Source organism: Acanthaster planci, linkage group LG13, assembly GCF_054643075.1.
Source record: "Acanthaster planci isolate LZ-2023a linkage group LG13, COTS_SCS, whole genome shotgun sequence".
In the NCBI taxonomy this organism is placed as follows: Eukaryota; Metazoa; Echinodermata; class Asteroidea; order Valvatida; family Acanthasteridae; genus Acanthaster; species Acanthaster planci.
The window spans coordinates 15,635,492-15,656,552 of NC_141789.1; the positions used below are offsets into that span (position 1 = coordinate 15,635,492).

Genomic DNA, 21,061 nt, shown 5'->3' on the forward strand with positions numbered 1-21,061 from the left:
AACAGAGGGCGCTGTTTAAAAATGGGAAACTGTCTGATTGACTGTCTGAGGAGGTGTAGTATAAATTTGTTCTATGCTGACTTGACTACAAATTCTAACCAAATTTTCTTTGAACTCTTGCAAAAGTGAACCAAAGACAAACATATCAATTTTGTTCTCTTTTTCTGTCAAGTATCCTTGCTATATGTATATAATTTTCCGATCAAATTTCTTCGAAACAGGTTTCGTTTCCTGTAATGGTTTCACTGGCATTATGCAGTTTCCTCTTTAAAAACTTCCACACATTACTCAAATCCATCTTTTAGCCAAAGGATCTAAATAGAACTTGTCAAAACAAGTCTGAAACATGTTTTTAAAATCCACTTGGCCATACTACTTTACATTGTAGGTCTCTCAAAAACTCTTGTAAAAGCACCGCTTGAAATAAGACGTGGGCCCTTGGTTTTTTCCTTAAAAAAAGACTCTCATGTTCCAGTCTTATTTACTGTTTCTGCTGTGAAAATTTATACTGTATCTCAAGAGGTTTCTTCAAAGAAACACAAGAAGACAGTGTGCAGCAAGGAGATAAAGGAAAATGGGGGAAAGGATGATGCCCAGCCCTCAGCAGAGAAAATTGAAAACTGCACTTGGGAAGTGATCGATGTATTGATTTCAACTCAAGGGCTGAACAGATAAATACCCGAATACCCAATGCAAAATAGCCATGGCCATAGCCATAGCCTTTCATTAACTGCAGAGGTCACTATTTGCTATTGGGTATTTGCTATTGTCTTCAGACAAACTCAGTTTGAGCTGTTGCTGAAATTTAGACAGAGTGGATAACTCTAGTATCTCTTTTACAAATACAGGACCTTTTTTCTGTCTATACATGTAGATGCAATGCAGTCAAACTTCAAAAAATTAAACTAAAGAAGTCAAACACACAGTAACAAAAAATATAGTGAAACCATCAAGTTGTGCAAAGTGACGGTAACGACATGTAGACTACAAAAGAAAAGTGTACATAGCATTCAAGAGAGAAAAGGTATGATCTGATTGGTCAAAAGTCAGTGGTGATGTCATGCATGACAATTAGTCATAAATATTCAGCTGCAATGAGCAGTGAATGGTTTAAAAGTAAGCATGCCCTTGTCAGACTCCAAAGAAATTGAATGGTTTATTTGATGACGTGCCAAAATTTTTATTGTCATGACAAACGTCTTTGTATAAATAATTTACATGTATTGGGGGACGCTTTCAAAAAAAGAACATTTCACATTCAGGTTACAGATATATCCAAGCTGTTCCTCAATTTCACAAAGAAGCACCAGTCAAAGAGTGATTATGTCATTGTTTCATGCTGTGGTAGGTTTTTACACAATTTTAGGAATGAAAATTTTTCAAATTTGTAATTTTTCAAAATAAGTGTTCATTTAGTATATAACTGAACAAATGAAATCAGAATGCAACTACAACCAAATAACAAAATAAAAAGAAAACCAGAAATGAAATTCTGAAATCTACAACATCAAATTCTAAACCGTGGATTTCTTCATCCCAACCTCTAGCACAAGACTCCATGCTGTACATCAATCAACAGGTGTCAGAGATGGCAAAATGAGTGATTAACAGGGTTATAACCCCTCTTTTGGTCAATAAAAACCAGGGTTAAACAGGGGAGGTCTTAAACTGGGGATAATCAACTAGGGTGGTATAAACACGAACACTAGGTTTTTGGTAACTTTTTGGTTAAGAAAATTATCTGTTCCTACAACAGCTTTAAGTAGGGCAAGAATTCTTACCAGAAATAAACTTTCCTTTATTACTTCAGTGGGTTTTTGTTTGGTTTGGTTTTGTTTTTTGAGGGGCATGGGGTCAGAGAATCACTGTTTGCCATCTTTGATTTCCAATAGTGGGTCTCATCAGAGCCAGCGCACGTGTGTGTGTGTGTGTGCTACTTAGGTGCTCTTTCATGAACATGCTTAGTTGCATAATTGCTTTGGTTTGAAAATTAAAAAAAAAACATATTCGTCTCTACTAACTGTGCACTGAAAAAGTCCTAATTCTTAGATCAACATGTACATGACTTTAAAAAAAAGGTAACTAAAGTTTTGAAAAGTTGTGATTGCACAGATTCACATGCATGGAGAGTCTCAGCAAACATGCAGTGTAGTGCTTCCTTGTTTTCAAACATTGATAATCTGATTTTATTTAATGGTTGTGAAACTTGAATTCTAAATGTACATGTATGAATAGCTAAAAAAGCTAACAGCAATTTGGAAAGTTGTTAAATCTTCCTAGAGCTCAAGGAATGCATAATTCAAATGGCTGACTGGAAGTACTAGCAGGAGAATCTTTGAAATCTGAACAGTAATCAAAGCTTATGGTACTTTGTTTCAGGTGTCTACTAATTTTTGTTATTCTTGATTTTCCTTCTGTGAGCACACACGCACATCTACTACAGATCTGAGAGCCCGCCTATCATATCAGACCTTGAGTATTTGAAGAGAGACTGTTCAGTCCCGACGAAGTTGTTTTGCGGTTACCAACCTCTTGCACCAGACACTGATCTGTGAGAAGGGCGGAAGAGGGCGGTAATAGAACCTGATGTTAGAAAGGGTGGCGGTGCGGTGGGAGCAGTGTTAAATGAGTTAAAATAAGTTAGTTTATTCATAGACACCAGTTTTCTTCTCATATTTGGGAAACGAGATTATGGAGTAAACAAAAGATCATAAATCCACAAGGTAGACAACCAGTACATTGAATTATAGAAATAAGGAAGTATTGCATATCTGTAACTGCTGCTCCGAGCTGACAACCACGGAACTTGAAGATGGTGCTGTGCTATCCTCTCAGTACAGGCACCATTGAGGGTGCTACACCCATTTGTTAATGAGAGGGTTAGGTTCATAAAGGAAAACAAGAGCCTTTTTCCAAATCTCGGCTTCATCTTGAGTCCCAATCAGTTGGAAACATTCACTGTGAAACAAACTGAAGATATTTCAAATAGTGGTCTCAGGTTAGACAAATGAAATATCCATGTTGAGCTTGAGGATCTCAAATTGAGCGAGTAAATTAAAAAACCTGAGGCTGAAGACAGGGGTTATTATATCTGAGATTTGGGAGACTCTAAAGGTTGAAAGGTACTGGATGCTGGGCACCAATAGCACATAGACCCAGCCTCTCTCTCTATATCAGCAACGAGGGCGTTCTTGTGCACAAAGCAGACAGCATCCTGTATTTGGTTGAACTATACCATCCTAGAGTTGCCTTGAAGGACAGGGAAACAACAACGTTGTACCTCGTATGTCCTCAGCATCATTCTCTAGAAAGTATTGATCATTTTGGCACTTCATGAAAGAAAACGGTGTGACAGTTATAACATTAGTGGAAGAATATTTCCATCTGTGAGTTTCAAATGAGAGGAAATCTATAATTGGTAATGAAACTACCATTCAGCAGATAGCCTCTAGCTTGACCAAAATTAATGTAATATACTGAACAACTCCTTAGCCACGTTGAGCTATATTTTACGAGATACTGTAGGTGAAACAATACAAAAGAACAACCATTTAGTAGTTGGCCCCTTCTGAAAAAGTAAAAACACTTCATCTTTATCGGTACTACTTCACAAGCCCCTCAACATTCTTTTGACTGAAAGAGAAAAATAGGCTGCAGGTTAATACTGACTTTCTTTTTAAGTTCCTGTAAAGTGATGATATTAATAACATTCTGTTTTAAACAAAAAGTTCTCTCAGTCAGAGAGAACTTTCAGACAGTTCTCTGATCATTTCAGAGCCACAATATTTGATAGGGAACAAGGTCTAAATAAAGCTGATATTTTCAGTTTGACAGGTGTTGTATCCTCACATAAATAGAAACCAATTTGAAGCAGTGACTACATGTACATGTAGGTTCTCTCTTGCAAACACACCAGCCAACACGAACTCTCTGCTATGTACAACATGTACGTGTACAAGCAATATTAAGAAGACATGGCCTACAGCACTGGCATTTGGGTCCATGACAGGTTTGCACGTTTCACATTCAATTTAATTGACCAGTTTCTCTACACCTTGCATCCACATGCACCGAGGGCTGGAAACTAACTTTGGGTATAACTGCACATTAGGTGCGACTGGAAAATTAACCAATTGCCATGGTTACCACCCCTCAATCATGTTTCTCTTTGAATACCCAAATGAATATACATGTACTTAAAAAACAATAAGCAAAAAAAAAAAAAATAAGGTGAAATTGGAACTTATTTTCCATAAAACTGACCCTATTTCCTACAGGCCTAATTGGGTTCACAAACAGGTGTGAGTCAAATTTAATAAGCAAAACAATCTTCTTTCAGTTGTAAAAATGCCGTACTTGATTGTGTTTGGGGTTTTTTTAAACTTAAGACACGTGTATCTTGACTTTTTCAGTGCGTACAGGTTGCCAAATTCTATTGGGAGTACAAAGATGAGTTCCTACATCAGCCTAGAACACGGACATTTTCCTCCACAGAATTAACTTGTGGACAGTTGCACAATGTCCTACAAACTGAGTAACTGCACAGGTGTAGCATGGCATTATTGACTTTGCTTGATGTGCAGAGATTAATTGCAACACTACTCAACCATAGCGTGAAGACCACAAATGATGGATCATATTGTCTAAGATGATGACGTCAATGCCCGCATGAGTCATATAACACTCACAATAATGAACACTCCACCACAAAGAAATGGAAAGTACATACATGTAAATGTATACCCTCGTAGTCAGGCAGCATGGTAAATCGATTTTAAGTATTCTCTGCACTACTAAATTGACCAGTCACACAAATCAAAGTGGTTGAGTAAAATCCGCACAAGTGGTGCATGTACATCAAACAAGAGACCTAAATTTAAGTTCACAACTTGTGAACTTCTTTTTAGGCTCTTGAAAAGTACTTGACGAAGCTCTTAAAAAGGAAGTTGGTACAAAAGGCTGAATGAGAATTTAAAGCAGAATCCCAGCTGACTCACCTGTCTCCCTGTTCTTCAAATTAATAGAGTGTATTTATGCAAAACAATTTAAGTACATTATCTAAGGAGATAGACCACAGAGTGCAGACACATCATTTGTATCCCCTCTGACAACCACTCAGTTCTAAGCCAATTTCTCTGTGACTATTAAAGTTTCATTAATTCAGCTAATTGCCTGTTGTGTTTGGCTAGCGATTACAACTGAGGTTTGACCATCTTGTACTAAGCTACTAAGCCTAAGCTGAAATTTACCGTCAACCTCCCAAGGTCGGACCATGCTGGCCTACACTAATTAACCTGACAGAAATATTGCCAAGACCATTTATCAAATCTCCATCTTCAGCAGGCAACAGTATGTAATATTTTGGCTCCACAAACATCCAAGATGTATTGATGTAATTATGCTTAATGTGCATCTTTCTACTCATTCCAAGCGACAAAATGAAGACCAATCATTCCAGGATCATAGATGAAACTGAGGCCCACAATGAAAGATGATGAGTAACAACGAATCAAAGATATATTCCGATGCAATGCAGCATTAACCATATGCTGCCAGGTATAATTAGAATTTGCATGACAAGTTCACGGGGAATTTTCACAATTTTCCTTTTTCAAAATTCTTCAAAAATTCATAACTTCATTTACTAGACGTTTACACCCACATGAATGACTGTCTGGTGGCTACTCTAATCTGACAGGCAACATTTATTGATGCCCAAGTATTTTAGCCAGGCCTGCCACCTTGTAAAGTGAGCCCCAGTTTGTGTGGTGTTGCATAATTTTCTTTTGTTCTCGAAATTGGCCCAGTGCGCTGCTGACGTCTTTTCAAATGCGGCCAGATTAGCGTGCAGCAGTAATGTATCACTCATCACTGGAGTGCTGGAGCACTTTTGTCTCTGGTGATAATCCACTTTCCCTGAATGCCACGATTAGTCGTATACTGTTTCAAAACAATGACGGATTACCTCTGCTACTGACAACTCAAAAAAAATGGGCAATTCCCAGCATCTCGGTCTTTTGTTCCAAGTACGGTCCTTTGTTACAAGGCTCAGCTCCTTTGTCCGATTTTGGGCACCCCGGCTACGCAGTACAGGAACCCCGGCACAAAGTGGTTAAGAATGTACTACAGATATATCAAACAGAAATGACTAAATTTAACAAATTTCACCAATCAACTTCCTGTCAGAAATGGGCTGCAGTTCTCAGTGGAGATGGGGCTTCTTGTGTAATTAAGGGCCTGGCTTCTTGTCAGGGTGGGGCTTCTTGTCAGGGTGGGGCTTCTTGTCAGGGTGGGGCTTCTTGTTAGGGTGGGATTTCTTGTTAGGGTAGGGCTTAGGGTACACAGCTCTCGATGAGGATGAGGCTTTCGATAAGGGGCTGCCAGGTGGTAAGGATAGGGATACTTGTGCATGTCAGTTCCCAGTAATTTCTTGTAAGGGCGCAGCTTAGGGTGGGTGTATCCAGACCCCATCAGTTGGAGCCTACAATGTACTTACGCCAGTATTTAAATGGCAGTTTGCAGTCCTTAGCACCTTAGTGAGAGGGAGGCACAGTGGATGAAGTAGGGTAGAGCAACATGGGGATGACCGAATACCAAGAGATTCACACTTTTGTTGTGTATTTTTAACCCAACAAAGCGAGTGATTTTCTGAGCAACAGCAAATGAGACTGGCAATGTTTTCATCCATAAATCAAACATCATATCAAAATGAGCAGCCCAGAACAATGGTAAACTCACGAATATCCAGATTTAAGAGAGACTGTTTGAAACAATCCCACAATGGGAAAATCCTGATGAAAAAAATCCTAAAAATCAGGAAACTCATGACCAATCTTATCCCTGCATAAAAAATTTGACTACCATGCCTGGGCAATATAATCCATGGCTTAGTCCCAGTTGAAAAACAAGTGCAAATACTATCTTCTGGCCATGTACATCACTACAGCATGATAAATGGGTGGGTGAGTAGTCTCCAAATGAGCTCCCAGACCGGAAGAGAGACTGCCAACATGATTGGATCAACTACTGGACAAGTGGCATAGCAGTTCACCCTTAACAGTAATAACGACATGCTCATTCCCTCCCCACCCCACACCCAACCCCCTCCCCTAGGGAAAACCAAGGTGACATTAAAACAGTTACCCCTCTGCTGGCAGTAAAACATGTGCATCGTTAACTCACCTTTTCCCGTCATGATTGTATCGCTCCAGTTAAACCTCTCACTGACCAAGACAACTTTGATGACGATGCTACACTCGCAAGCTCGACTCCGCACTTACGTCACAGATTCAATGTGAAAATTCTATCTTCATGTAAATAACCAAGAGAAGTCATCAATCATTCTGTAACCCACCAGATACTGCACTCAAACTGAACGGCCCAACTTCAACAGTCACCAATGCTTTTTTGAAAGTTGCAGGCTACAAGCACCCGTACATGTGCATCTGTAGAATGCGGCTAAAAATAGAGTCGGCAGGATCCAATTGTGGTTGGACGCTCAGGACTCAACGCTACCAGTTATCACCGAGAAGCAACACTTGACGATTCTGAAGTGTCACAGTACGGTGTCTGCATGTCAACTATCTGTTAAATGTATCTTAAGCCACTTGGGAGGTAATCACAATAATTCCCAGCTATTGCTCATGATGAAAGAGCAAGCCATGCTTGAGTGATCTGGTCACCGCCTGCTGTTTGTGAGCATTACCGCGACAGACTACATGTACAAACTGGTCTGACTCCTTGTTTGTCTGACCACTGAATCTTAGCACATCACAGGCTTTAACCTACCAGCACAATGTCAGTCTTCACCAATTTAGGGCACTCAGGCCAAAGACTTTGTCAAAGACCCTGCGTACGTAAGCTGGTATCTGGTATCGCTTCTGTAATGCAAGCTGAGCAAGCAACCATCAATATATACAATGTGTAATAACTACCTTTTGTACAATAACAGACTCAACATTGACACGTACTCTAGGTACCCTGGGCTTTCTCATCTTTCAGGGAATGTATAAATAAACATGTGATACGATAATGTTCACTCGGGAAGCAATGAAAGTAATGAAAGCATACATATGCATTTTTCACTTCTTTTTTTTTGCAAAGATGATAATCTGAAAAATGCACTTTTTGTCCCTGCAGTTGCTGAGGCAGGTTTTTTGAAAACTCAACGAGGAACAACTGTTCACATGAAGGATGTACTGAGGTAGGTATGAGTACAGTACATTCATTCTCTCTGTCATGTTGATGTTAACATGTAATGTCCTTTACTGCTGACACAACAAACTTGGCTTCAGCTCCCACGCCCCCCCTCCCACCTGTAGGGAGTTGCCACGAGAATCTAAGAAAAGAATTCTACCAAAAAATCTATTACATGTACTTTCCCTGGGACACCCAAAATCTATCTGCGTTCCCCAATTATCATCACAAAAACATGTTGAAGAGATATTGCCCTACAGAATAGGGGACTTTTTGATTGTGGCTACTTTGCATTACTCCTAAATGTAAAGAAAAGAAAGGCCACTCCACAATACGAAACGTAATGTACATTTTCATTCGTACCGGTATTTCCCAACCCAACTGACTAAAGGACTGGAATAATGTCTAGGAAATATGCAATTTTCCCCTGGAAGTGTTTCATACAGCAAGCACTCATGTTTACATAATAAACAAGGCGATCTGGGATTCAGGTATATTTAAGTGATGGATCTTTGGAGCATATGCCCAGATATCTGCAGGTACATGTACTGTAGGCTTTCTGTTGAATTAGTGGATAGAACGTTATCATTGTGTGATTAAAAACATGGAGGGGGTAGATACGATTTCAATGGCAATAACCTAGATACATGTACAAACCAGAGCAGGCTATGACTGAAAAAAAACACAGGGATGAAAGCAAGAAATATTCCTTCTTGCCAAGCTGTTACAGAAAGCCCCCACAACTTAGCAGTATGTACATTTTACGAGATCGTGAGTACCAGTACAATGTATGTCACTTCACAGTTGCATCAATCCCCACTTGGACCTACAGGGCAGAGAATTGGTATGGCTTGTTGGCCAACTCCTTTCCCTTGAGAGACAACAGAGGGCAGCAGATACCAATACAGAGAAACCTCCACCATAAAGTGTCTGGCATGAACGAGGAAGAATAATTACATTGTACCGGTATATGCTACCGCTCTTCTGGGGCTCACATCATTACCATCACAACTGTGTGGAAACGTCAACATGAAAACCTTTTAAATGTGCTTGAAAGCTGGCTGCCACAATCTCATTCCATCTTTATTAAGAGCTTTTTAGGAGGAGTTATCATGCCAGTTGCCATGAACCTATTCTACCTCCAGTTTTTCACTGAGGAGATTCCAAACCACAAATGTCACCAGAAACATACAGGGCTTTACTGTTGAAATATTTCAGGAATTTCCAACCTGCGGTTATTTTTCTCTTACAACCTCAAATGGACTTTATAATCTTTGACACTGCAATAAAATCTCAGTTTACATCTGAATCATTGTTATGCTGGGTCGAATCATGCTTAGCACTGGGCTTCTGGCAACATGCTAGCATTATCTACCGGTACATCTCAGTTTACATCCGAATCACTGTTATGCTGGGTGGAATCATGCTTAGCACTGGGCTTCTGGCAACATGCTAACATTATCTACCGGTACATCTCAGTTTACATCCGAATCACTGTTATGCTGGGTGGAATCATGCTTAGCACTAGGCTTATGGCAACATGCTTGCAATATCTACATCTCAGTTTACATCCGAATCACTGTTATGCTGGGTGGAATCATGCTTAGCACTGGGCTTATGGCAACATGCTTGCAATATGTACATCTCAGTTCACATCTGAATCACTGTTATGCTGGGTGGAATCATGCTTAGCACTGGGCTTATGGCAACATGCTTGCAATATCTACATCTCCGTTTACATCCAAATCACTGTTATGCTGGGTGGAATCATGCTTAGCACTGGGCTTATGGCAACATGCTTGCAATATCTACATCTCCGTTTACATCCAAATCACTGTTATGCTGGGTGGAATCATGCTTAGCACTGGGCTTATGGCAACATACTTGCAATATCTACATGTAAATTCATCAGTGTCTTTGTTGTTGTTGAGGGAACAATCCAAGTTACACGAAAAAAATGGTTTGAATATTTGTACAAATGCCAAATAAAAGCCACTGATCAGGAACACACACCTTTCATTTATTTACTTATTTTTCTACTTCCTAGGGCCGTCAAATGCCTAGATATACATGTACATGTAAGTAAACAAAACTTGTCTTCTAAGCTGAAAGATAAAAAAGACATGTACATTTGCAGAGTGAAACACTGGCTCTCTGTTTTAAAAGATCATACTCTTTAGAACTGCTTTCACTGTATGCTCTCTTCATTTGCAAAAGGAAATCAGGTTCCAGCCCCAAACACAGTTTGAACCCATCTCACTAGGGTAGAGAGAAGCATCCTTTCTGCTTAATCCAATGCCAAGGTCAGATATGGATCCTTTCCATAAAAGCACACATGCAAATAAGTCAATCTGATTTTGCAAAACTAGTACAACTCAGACACCTTGTAGATTGACAAGAGTACACGTGTGAAATCCTGTATTATTTTATGGTCTCATGCAGGGTTCATAAAAGCATGAAATCTGATTAGTGGTACCGGGGTATCTGGACTCAAAGTCTCTTTGACCCAAGATCCTGCGCCTGATCCAATCAGAAAGAAAACTGTCCTCTGCCTATTTTGGGAATAATATGAATGACTGGTGGGTCTGGAATCTTTGAACCCAAGATGGAAACTTTTAAGATACATCGTTCATTGCTTAATATTTCAAATTCATTTGAATACGCGGACTGTCAAAAGTTGATTTTAAAGACATAAATTGTATCTTGCAAAAACAAATCATTCAGTTCTGTCACAGAAAATTGCTTAAACCTGCATTCTGTTTTGTCTTTGAAAGTCTTCCATGGGAGCTGTCTGACACTGGCTCTCAATGTATGATGTACTTGTCCTTGGACAAGACACAAGACCTCTGCATCTGAGAGTCCCCCACATCCAAGGTGATGCTGGAGCAACAACCCGAGATTGAAGGACTTTTTTAATCAACAGTAGTTGGTCATAATCCCCCGCTTCCTCTTGATGCCATCCCAAGTGACAAGAACACGACACAGCAATCATTCAGTTGTTATGACCCGCACACTGCCCAAACCCATATCTACATATACTCCCTGCTTCTATTTATTCATGTCGTTATCATTTCACCAGGGTAGCCCCCATCACTTGTCAATTCCCTGCTGTCTCCCTTACAGCCCTAGCAATGCAAAACAAACAAAACAAAAAAAACCACACACAAACAAATTAAAGAGGAAAAGCATTTCATGATGTGTCTTGAGAGCACACTGTGGTAACTTCACCTGCATGGTTGTACATGTAGGTGGTATTTTTAGTAGAGCATCTGTATTTTTCATCTTCTAGGCAACATTTTGAGGAATAAGAAATAAAGCAAGCTTGGCCCTTGACTAATGTGACGAATGGTTCCATTCAAAACAGGTAAAACAACCAACCCCATGCAGGTGAGTGTTATATTTTACTCTGTCCATTTTGTATTTCAGTCAATTTCACCTGTGACATTTTGCCTACCACTCCCAACAATACACATACTGAGGCACTTAATGTAATGTAGGTCTTCAGTGATAGTCAGTGTATGTGTAATTCCTGGGGTGGATCAGTTGAGCCAGGCTAATAAAGACACGTGGCAAAACAGACAAAGGATGGAGGAGAGAGTTGAGTTCTGATCTCCTTCAGTTAGGGCACAGGCTTGAGTTCTGAGCTCCTTCAATTAGGGCACAGGTGTGCCAGGGAAGGAGGAATGTAAAACAAGTACGAACTATAATAACTCGACTTCAATATTATCCAGGGAAGGTTTGAGCTAAGTCATTTAACCAGCGATGTTTGTCTTTGGCACAACTAGACATGGCATACATGTACATGTATGTTTGAGGAAGCTCACTAAAGTCCATATTGACCCGAGCTCAAAAACTCACGCAAGCTGTAAGCAGTTATCAAGTCCTTTTTGTTTTCTTGAGTTCAACAAAAGTTTCCAAGAGGAAAATCAGAAAGAAAAAATGTGTACTTGCTGAAAAATTTATACAAGACAGATCCATTTGTCCATTCAAGTCACTGGATTCGTAACCACTCTCAATTTAGATGAAGCCATCCTTAATGCATTCACACTGACACTGTTCCGGTAAGTGCATTCCATCAATAAAACTGCATTAACTGAATAAGTATTGACAAGCATGATAAATACAGTCAGTGGAAAGATTTAGCCTCACACTAGCTGATTTTCCCGAACATACAGCAGTCATGGTAGCGGTATGTTTACACCTGTTTACGCACTGTACTGGTCGTATCTTGAATACTTGGTACTTAGTATATCCAGTCCTCCAAACTCACATTTTCTGTTCTTGCCAAGATCTGGCATGGCTTTTTATTTCACTTTTTTTCAGCTCCAGTGAACACAAATACATATACATGTAGGTTGATATTGATGGCCTGGAAAAGTTGTGTAAAGCAAGGATCAGAAGAGAACCAGTTACCAGCTGTATGTTTCACATGCCATTCTGGTTGGTAACCAGGCTCCCTAAATTTGCACCAGCTGTATGTTTCACAGGCCATTCTGGTTGGTAACCAGGCTCCCTAAATTTGCACCAGCTGTATGTTTCACATGCCATTCTGGTTGGTAACCAGGCTCCCTAAATTTGCACCAGCTGTATGTTTCACAGGCCATTCTGGTTGGTAACCAGGCTCCCTAAATTTGTGCTATCAGTAGGCCCTAGAAAATTCATCATGTCGTGAGGTACGGTACAGTGCATAGCGTGTAGCCATGTCTGAATACGGCATCTTGGGGCTATGGCTTTGATTAGTTGCCATTAGCATACCACAGGAAAACAACCAGAGACACAGCTTGGGATAGAACTACCGCAGTGTAAGAACACTCAACTGACTAATTAATGAGGTGTTCCGAAACAAGTGAGTGTCCTGGATCACCTCTGTATCTGCACCTCCCAACCCCCAATTGCCCCATCTCACCCTCAGACACACACAGTAATAACATACCCTATCCCACAATCTAAAACTGGCTACTGCACTATCATTACTGCCCAATAAATGAGCCAGACATTGTAAACCCCCATTTCTAAGCCTCTAGGACCATCCTCATATGTGTATACCCCCTTCCTATTCACCCCCATCTCATCCTCAGACGCAGTGTATGATGTGATTTATCCATCGTCCATCATCGTCTTATGTGCCTCTCTCACCAGTGCATCAACTTGACCTGGATAATTTGAGGGAAAAAACGTTGGGATCGGGGCTCTCAAGAGATTGCATGGCCTTAATTGGTTTGAGCTGCAGAATGCATACATAATGTTGGATCATGTCGCCAAGTCATTATTCATGTGACCTACTGCTACGATGTAATGCTACCATAACATCAAATGTAAAGGAATTACACAGAAGTGTTGCCTTCAAGAAACACGCCTGACGTTTGATGTAGTTCTGAAAATTCCACAGAATTAATGCTTGATCAAAAAAAGAGTGTTTAAAAAGGGAAAACTAGTGTTCTGACATCAGAACTTTCCCTTTGTCTCTTCACAACAGATTCCATGATTTTCATTTGAAATGTGGCCCCATGGCACCTGACGGCATGAATATTTCACGCTAACAGTCGACAGTCTATGCTTCTAATACCTTGGCTAATTCCTTTTCTGCACCTGTTCACTCAATCCATTTGAATTGTTTTTCGAGTGCCCCTCAGCCTGGAGAAAGTTTCCCATCATGCCCTGAGTCTTTTGAGAAAGGTACTGGGAACTCTGTCACCTCCATCCCTCATTATCCACAACCCGAGACAAGAGATGACTCTAAATAAGGAAATACGTATGGTACTTGACTATGGCTTGCAACAACGAATGTGACCAGATCTTACAAAATGTGTCTTAAGGCCACATATTCAACCATTATGTTTAATTAAAGAACACAACAAAACCCCAACTGAGTTCTGTTTGGATGTACATGTACATGTATCATGCAGTTTGGTATCCAGGTGAAAATGGACAACATACGCGTACGGTATGGTTTCAAAATATTGAGACGGCTCCCACCGTTTTACACAGTGCAAAATTCTCTTAAAGGCCTTTCTCTGAAAAGTTTCTCTGGTGACTTAAACCATAGAGGGTTTGTAGCTCTATGCTTAAACTGACTTGCGACTCATTTTGTGACACTGGGTCACAAATGTACCAATGGAGCCTGTGGATAACAGCTACATCCAATTTTCATAGCGAGGACTGTTATCAGCATCCACAGCCAATTAAATCAGACAAAGCCTGGCAAACCATGTTATTGGATTGTCTGCTCAGGTGTTGGACGGGGATGCAGGCTATAGATACTAAATGGAGCCAGGGATTACTGAAGTCTGCCACATTTCACAAGTAATCTCTCATGGGTTAATGAATGGTGTACGGGTAAACTAATCTCACTTAAAAAAAGTTAAAGAGTTCTGAAACAAAACACTGTACTTCCTTCATGGCATAAATCTAAATAAAAAAGCTCAGGGAACCATTCATTTTAAAATTAAAACAGGGAAATTCAAATATACGTAGCTCTGAATATTGGGCATTGATAGAAACCCCTTACACAGGGGAAGGTTCTGTGATAAACTACATTCTTCAGGATGATAGTAGGACAAAAAGGCAACTTGGTTTTAATTTGGAACAGAAATGTCACATTGCTGAATGCTTTACACAGCAAGATGAAGTATTTTGGTTTGAATTAACCAGTTGCCGCTACAATGCCAACAGTTGACAATTCTGAATTCCCCAAAACGGGTGGTGTACAGTAATTAAATCCTGTGGATGGTATTCGTCTGAGTGAATGCCTCATTAGTAAACTAGCTGCTATGACGTTATTAAATTCTCCACGTGAAGACCTCTGTTTCAAATATTCTAACAAGTGGGCAGGCCCTGCGACTTGGTAAATCCAGATCAATTTGAGCCATCATCCGTCAAGACAGCTCTCGGTACGGTAGAATTTAAGAGTAGGTTTCGTAACACTTTGCGTCTGAGAAGCTTCTGCAGTGAAGATGTATTTAAAATCCATACTTACAGGAATGGCAAAATGCAAATAATAATGAATGTCATAACATACAGCATACATGTACATGTTTGGAGGTAGGAATCCCATATGGAAGAATTTAAATGCAAACTCCAACATTCAAAGAAGAGAATTTCCCTTGGGCTAAAAATCCTCTATCCATCAAGGCTGCACGATATTACCAGTAGATTATGTTCTCAGACGGTATTTGTCAACTGGACGCTGTGAGAAACTGCTCAGGTAGATAGCACTCACAAATTCAACCCAAAAAGTATTGAAGGTTTTCCAGTCTTCGATATCACTGTTTCAAGACTCACTGCCAAGCGATGACTATGTAACTGCACAAGTACATGTACATACACGATCAAAACGTAAAGTCAATGTAAACCAATCAGCTTAATCAGCTAAAATCATCTCTTAAGGAAGATGGAAAATGAGATGTGTGATCTTCAGCAAACTAAAGCGACTTCTGTTGGATTATAAACATACTTCTTTCAATTACACAGACCAGCTCCTTGGTACAGAGTGCTTGTTACCGTCGGCATTTGAAAGCATTGAATGGATCATGTTCTTATTAAAGATATGCGGGGCAATACAAAGACAAGTTGTATACAGCTATGAAGTACATGGACTGGAAAGACAGACTTCGTATTTGTAAAGGTCATGTACATGTAAATTGTGCAAATATACAAGTACATACATAAAATAAGAACATATACATGTGCGTGTACACGAACCTGTATGTACCTGTTCACAGGTAACTAACAGTTAACTACAATGCTACAATGATACTTAAGCAAACATTTCTAGTCTGGAGAAAAACATGCTTCATGGAAGAAAATTACACATACATGAAGTTGTGAGATATACATGAGTAAAGTTAAAATTGCCCAAGTTTGCCATCAGATTGCATGGCAATCATCCAAGACTAAAGTAGAGTGACGATGAAAAAGATGAAAGTTTATCATTTTTGAAAGTCTATTCTATGGGTAAAAATTATGGAAACTACGGTACCATGTTTGATGTGACTAGGAAATGCAAGCAATACAAGTTACTATGGCGATGGTAACTGCTTTGTTCCCATAGCAAGACGTGGATGCAGTAGATACTGCCGTTAAATAGAAAGGGAGCGTTAATCCAAATATTAAGTCATGAGCAGTTGCTCTACACTGACGGCCTCAAGCATTTTCAGGATACATGTACAAGCTCAAAATAAATGCTGTATTCTAAACAAGTTAAATGACAAGAGGTTTCTCTCTTCAGCCGCTTTAGGGGGCAAGCAGCATGGACAGTACATTTGACAATTGGTGACATTATTCTGGCTCATTATGCAGGCCATTTGAACTCTGACCTCTTAAGTTAATCACCTACTGGATTGCTTGTTGCTGACAATTTCATAATACGGTTGCCGATTGGCAATGTTTATTAACATAATTAACATATTGACGATTTCACTGCTTCAATTTCAAGCTTGGATGTGAAATAAAAAGTGAATGCAGCAAGAGGCAAGAAAAAAAACAAGCAATTGTGCATTGTAACTAAAATTTTGAAAATTCCATATGATGTTTTTTTATTAAGCACAGAATCGAAAAGAGCACAAGACAACAAGATTAATTTCAAAACAAAATTTTGATTTTCCAACTTTATAGCATAAAAGCACAAATGTACTGAGGCCTCATTGAGCAAACAAATTCATCACCAAATTGAGGCACAAAGTAAAATACTATTTCACATTAAAACATTGCAAACTGCCATCATGAGTCCATTAACGTACACGTATGTGACTGACACTTTCTTCCTTTCTTGACCAATCAAGGGTAGCAGTCGGAAAGGACAAAGACTCGGCTCCTACTGATTTTCTCAGAGATAGTTACACTCATAAGTTTTGACTCAACCGTTCTGGCCTTTATCGGCACAACACATGACCAACCATGCCCGACGGTATCCAACTCTTTCTGACCTCCCTGTTAATACATGTAAATATGATTTTTAAAAGCATGCATGTGCATGATAAAAAAACACTGAGAAATAGCAAACAGTATTTTACCTTTCTTCACTGCCCGGCCTGTGAATCGTGCCTTTGCCTTGGAGATGATGGACGATGTGAAGGAGAATGTGGGTTTAAGAGATCTTGGTGATGGTGTACCAGTTGCTTGCGATTGAGAATTCAGTCTCTTCAGTGGATGCTCCTGGATGTCAGTCATTGGTACCCCATCACCCACTTGGTAACCACCATCGGTCATGTTGGAGAGAGCAGGGCTTGGTGGTACTCCACTACTGATATCTAAACTCCAACTGTCTACATTTAGACTGTCCATACCTGTTCCTGGCTGACTGTGGAAAGGAGAGTTGGGGGTTACAGCCGGCTGGTTAGGGGTGGCAGCAGAACTCAGAGATTCCACACCAGATGGTGTCGGAGTTGTGGTGGAGTGAGCATTCTCGTCACAACCATCGAATTCCCAGATGTCTTCCCCCACCAGGTTCCCTCCTCCTGGGCCAAAGATAGAGATGGCCTGGCCAAACCCGACTGGCCGTACAGCTATGTGTTCATCTTGGGAGGTAGGGGAGGGATTGGAAGAGGTAGAAGCCGAAATGGTGCTGGCTGCATCCATGTGATCTAAACCCCTGAGACGCACCCTTGGGGAAGGGGACCGAGACAACGATGACACCGTCCCCAAACTAGATGAATCTGCCCTGTTTCGGAACACATTGTTATAAATATTAGCCCCATAGGGCTGGTATCGATCACCCACTAATACAGTGGAGACGGTGTTGGGTGCATCCAAGGAATCAATCCTAACCATCGGTGGGATGCCTCTTGGCGTGCACATCCCATGTGACACTTTCCTCTTTTGCCCGTTGTTGTTGGAATGTATTCCATTCTCCTTCCCGTTCATTATTCCCATCATAGTCTCGCCGTTTTCTGGAGAGTTGCTCTTGGAGGTCCCCGGGTTAGAGTCCACCCCCTGAGTGATGCAGTAGTAGTTAGAGGAGACCTGATCCTGCCCGCTTCGCCCTTCGTTCTTATTCCCAGTTCCGTTCGTGTTTCCTGACAATTTCTGCAGCTCGTGGAGTTTCTCCTCAAGCCACAGTAAGTGTTGCTGTACAGCTAGTATCTGCCCTTCGGTGCTGGCCGTGGGGGGTCCATCACCAGCACACCCCCGAGGGCTTGGGTGTCTCATACCAACGTCCGTGCTGCCTACAAGATCCTGATTGTTGGTCCGCTCCGTGAGCACTGGGGCTCGAGTTGTCTCTGGGCTCCAGCCAGAAGTTTCAATGCATGGGTCTGAGCGGGTGAGCGTCCGAACTGGCCGGCCTGGTATCTTCCTGCGCTGTGTACTTTTGGGCAAAGTGGCCATCCGTACCAAGACCGGTACATCCATGTCCAGCACGCCTTGCCCTGGACAGATTTGCGCCATCTGGACACTACATCGATCTACTTTGCACGATCATGTAATCATCCAAGTAAAATTATATCAATATCCTCTTCCACTGATTGGCAATGTAATTGCCACTACATACTCTGTGTTCAATAAAATTCTGACGCCAGTCTCATTACTGGCCGTGTGTAATCCAAGCACTAAACGTCAGTTGGCTCGACTCCAAAAAGCCGATTGTAACACGTTCTCTGACAGCAATGGACCACAACACTCCTTGTGCAGCTAGCTAATCTCATTACTATTGTCAACCACAACAATTTATACGCAATCCCAAGGGTAGGAGTAGGTTGGCCACAGGACAATGACCACAGAACAGAACCTCAAGTTATTGTTTAACACAAGTCTCTCCCTCTACTCCTACAATAAGCAGCATCCATCTATCTCCATGGCGATGAAGGTGATGAGGTAATGATGATGATGACGTTTAGTTAAGGTCCAAGCCTCGGTGACTCACTCAACTGGTCCAGCTCGTCTCCTTGACAAATGAGGAATGTGGGTTACTCGAGGAGTAAGACAAATTATACAGTACATATCTACACACGTACCTTGTACTTTGACATGCACAGAAGACAAGCCTGTGAGCGAATCACAAAACTGCGGATCAGCATGCAACAAATATGAGAGCCATACGAGAGTATGACAACCACATGCATGCACGCATGTAGACGAGCACGATTATCTTCACAAGGTGAACACAACACTAGGCAGGTGTTACAAGGGGTCACACTTCAAGATGGAGGGGTCAGGAGTGTATAAACAAACACAGGACATATGAAGACGAAGGAATCTTCAGGGATTGGAGGTGATAACAACTCAGGCTTCCTGGTGATTAATGTAGGTCTCATATGCAGCGTACCTGTTTTGATATTGTTTCTCTCTGTGAATACATGTAGATGGACCGTTTAGTTTACATATGGTTATTTGAATGAAAACATTACACAGCCATTCAATTCATACGTGCACATGTATGTGCTTTCATTTTTATAAAAAAAAGCTTTCTGGTGGATTTCTAGTGAGTATTGAAAGCCTTAAGAGACGGTATACATGTACATAGAAATGTACAAGTACAAGTATGTACAGGATTCATAGATTCCACAAAGGCCATACAGTTATTTGGCGACTATGCGACTGCATAAGTAAAGACTCAGGTTCCATTGAAAATAAAAGCCTGTGTCTTTAGGCAGGAGGCTAAACCAAATTGGCCCCATTTCAACTCAGTCCCCATCAAGACAAATAGAGAGACGAACAGGAGTTCATGAATGACATATACATGTAGGGAATATTTGGCTAACCTTCTTTGGCCTAAGACGCTGATTCAACTAATTCCACTGCTCAAAAAAATGACACACAATATTTATGCTTTGTTTCAGTGCCTAAGCAAAAGAAGGCAGGAAATCAGTTACACGTAGATAAAGTGATGTCCCGGAGACATTAAAAATGCCCTATCTTCCTCAGAAACAAGAGATATTGATTTTGGTGTCTCTTTCAGTTATCTTCAGTGACTGCTAATGGTGTGGCTTGGCCCTTTGTTGAAGGACTGACTGCCCTATCCCCCGGTATTGGCTTGCACTCTTGCTGGGTCACTTTTGCTGTTGTATGCATTTTAGTATTGAGTGGCTTGGTGAATTGCTCCCATGATGACAATCTTACGTGAGTCGTTAATGTATTTTGTTTTTGTTGATGTTCACATGTGGCAGCAGGATTATTAACAATGTAGTCATGGAAACCAAAATGTGTTAATGGTGATTTAGAACTTGGGGAGTACATTCACTGTAACATGTTTATCACTGTTGATGGAGGCACATGTACTGCTATGCACATCAATGAGACATAGTCGTTACAAGTCGTTATTGATGTATAAGGTCTGAGAATATGCAAATGCCCACTGCAGCTGTGTTAGCCATTATCGGGGCAGTTAGGCAATGGCTCAGGAACTCAGCAGGGTTAAGTGCTATGAATGATGAATACTGAATACCGAGAAACACAACCAATTCTGAGAACGATTCAGCTTTACACAGCACAGTAAAAGGCTAGGGTAACGTAAAAAAAAATTGCTTTTAATTGTACAATTTTTAACTCCTCACTAGGGAAAGGAGTTGTTGATGCCAAAAAAGAAGAGAGTTGTGGCATTTTTAAACATGATTCTTCAGACAGTGGAGGTTAAGATATGCCTTCTGTTCAGACTTTGGAAAACTGATTTTCATTGTTCATTTTCACTTTGAAATGTAATTTTGGCGTTTTCGTCTTGTTTCTTCTCCTCCGGTTAATTCAGCTTGATGGTTTGCCATCTGACGTGAATGTTTGAGATTTGTTCTATTTTCATTTTGTCCAATAAGCAATCCATTTGTTAAATGCTATGTCGCTGCGATATCTACGTTTCACGCAATCTTTAAATTCAGCCTAAACTGATTTAATGCAGCACTGACTAAAGCACTAAATTTCCATACTGGCAGCACACCAG

General features: G+C 40.6%; 1 protein-coding gene and 1 long non-coding RNA gene across 4 annotated transcripts in view; one reads left to right on the plus strand and one right to left on the minus strand.

The window, feature by feature from the left end:
• Positions 1 to 21,061, minus strand: part of LOC110973958 (Kv channel-interacting protein 4-like) — a 119,527-nt gene that overhangs the window by 89,260 nt on the left and 9,206 nt on the right. The window contains exons 2-3 of one of the 3 annotated variants that reach the window (XM_022225227.2): positions 17,208 to 19,075; positions 2,472 to 2,549 (exon numbers count right to left, since the gene is read on the minus strand). In XM_022225227.2, coding sequence (XP_022080919.2) covers positions 2,472 to 2,549; positions 17,208 to 18,579 — 1,450 coding nt within the window. In that variant the 5' untranslated portion in view covers positions 18,580 to 19,075. Of the gene's footprint in view, positions 1 to 2,471; positions 2,550 to 7,182; positions 7,411 to 17,207; positions 19,076 to 21,061 lie in introns of those variants that run through there. The other 2 variants (XM_022225228.2, XM_087145239.1) reach the window with 2 other exon arrangements.
• LOC147797041 (uncharacterized) lies at positions 7,530 to 10,397 on the plus strand. Its single transcript, XR_015427565.1, has 3 exons — positions 7,530 to 7,614; positions 8,140 to 8,203; positions 9,001 to 10,397. It is a non-coding gene; the product is annotated as an uncharacterized LOC147797041 (long non-coding RNA).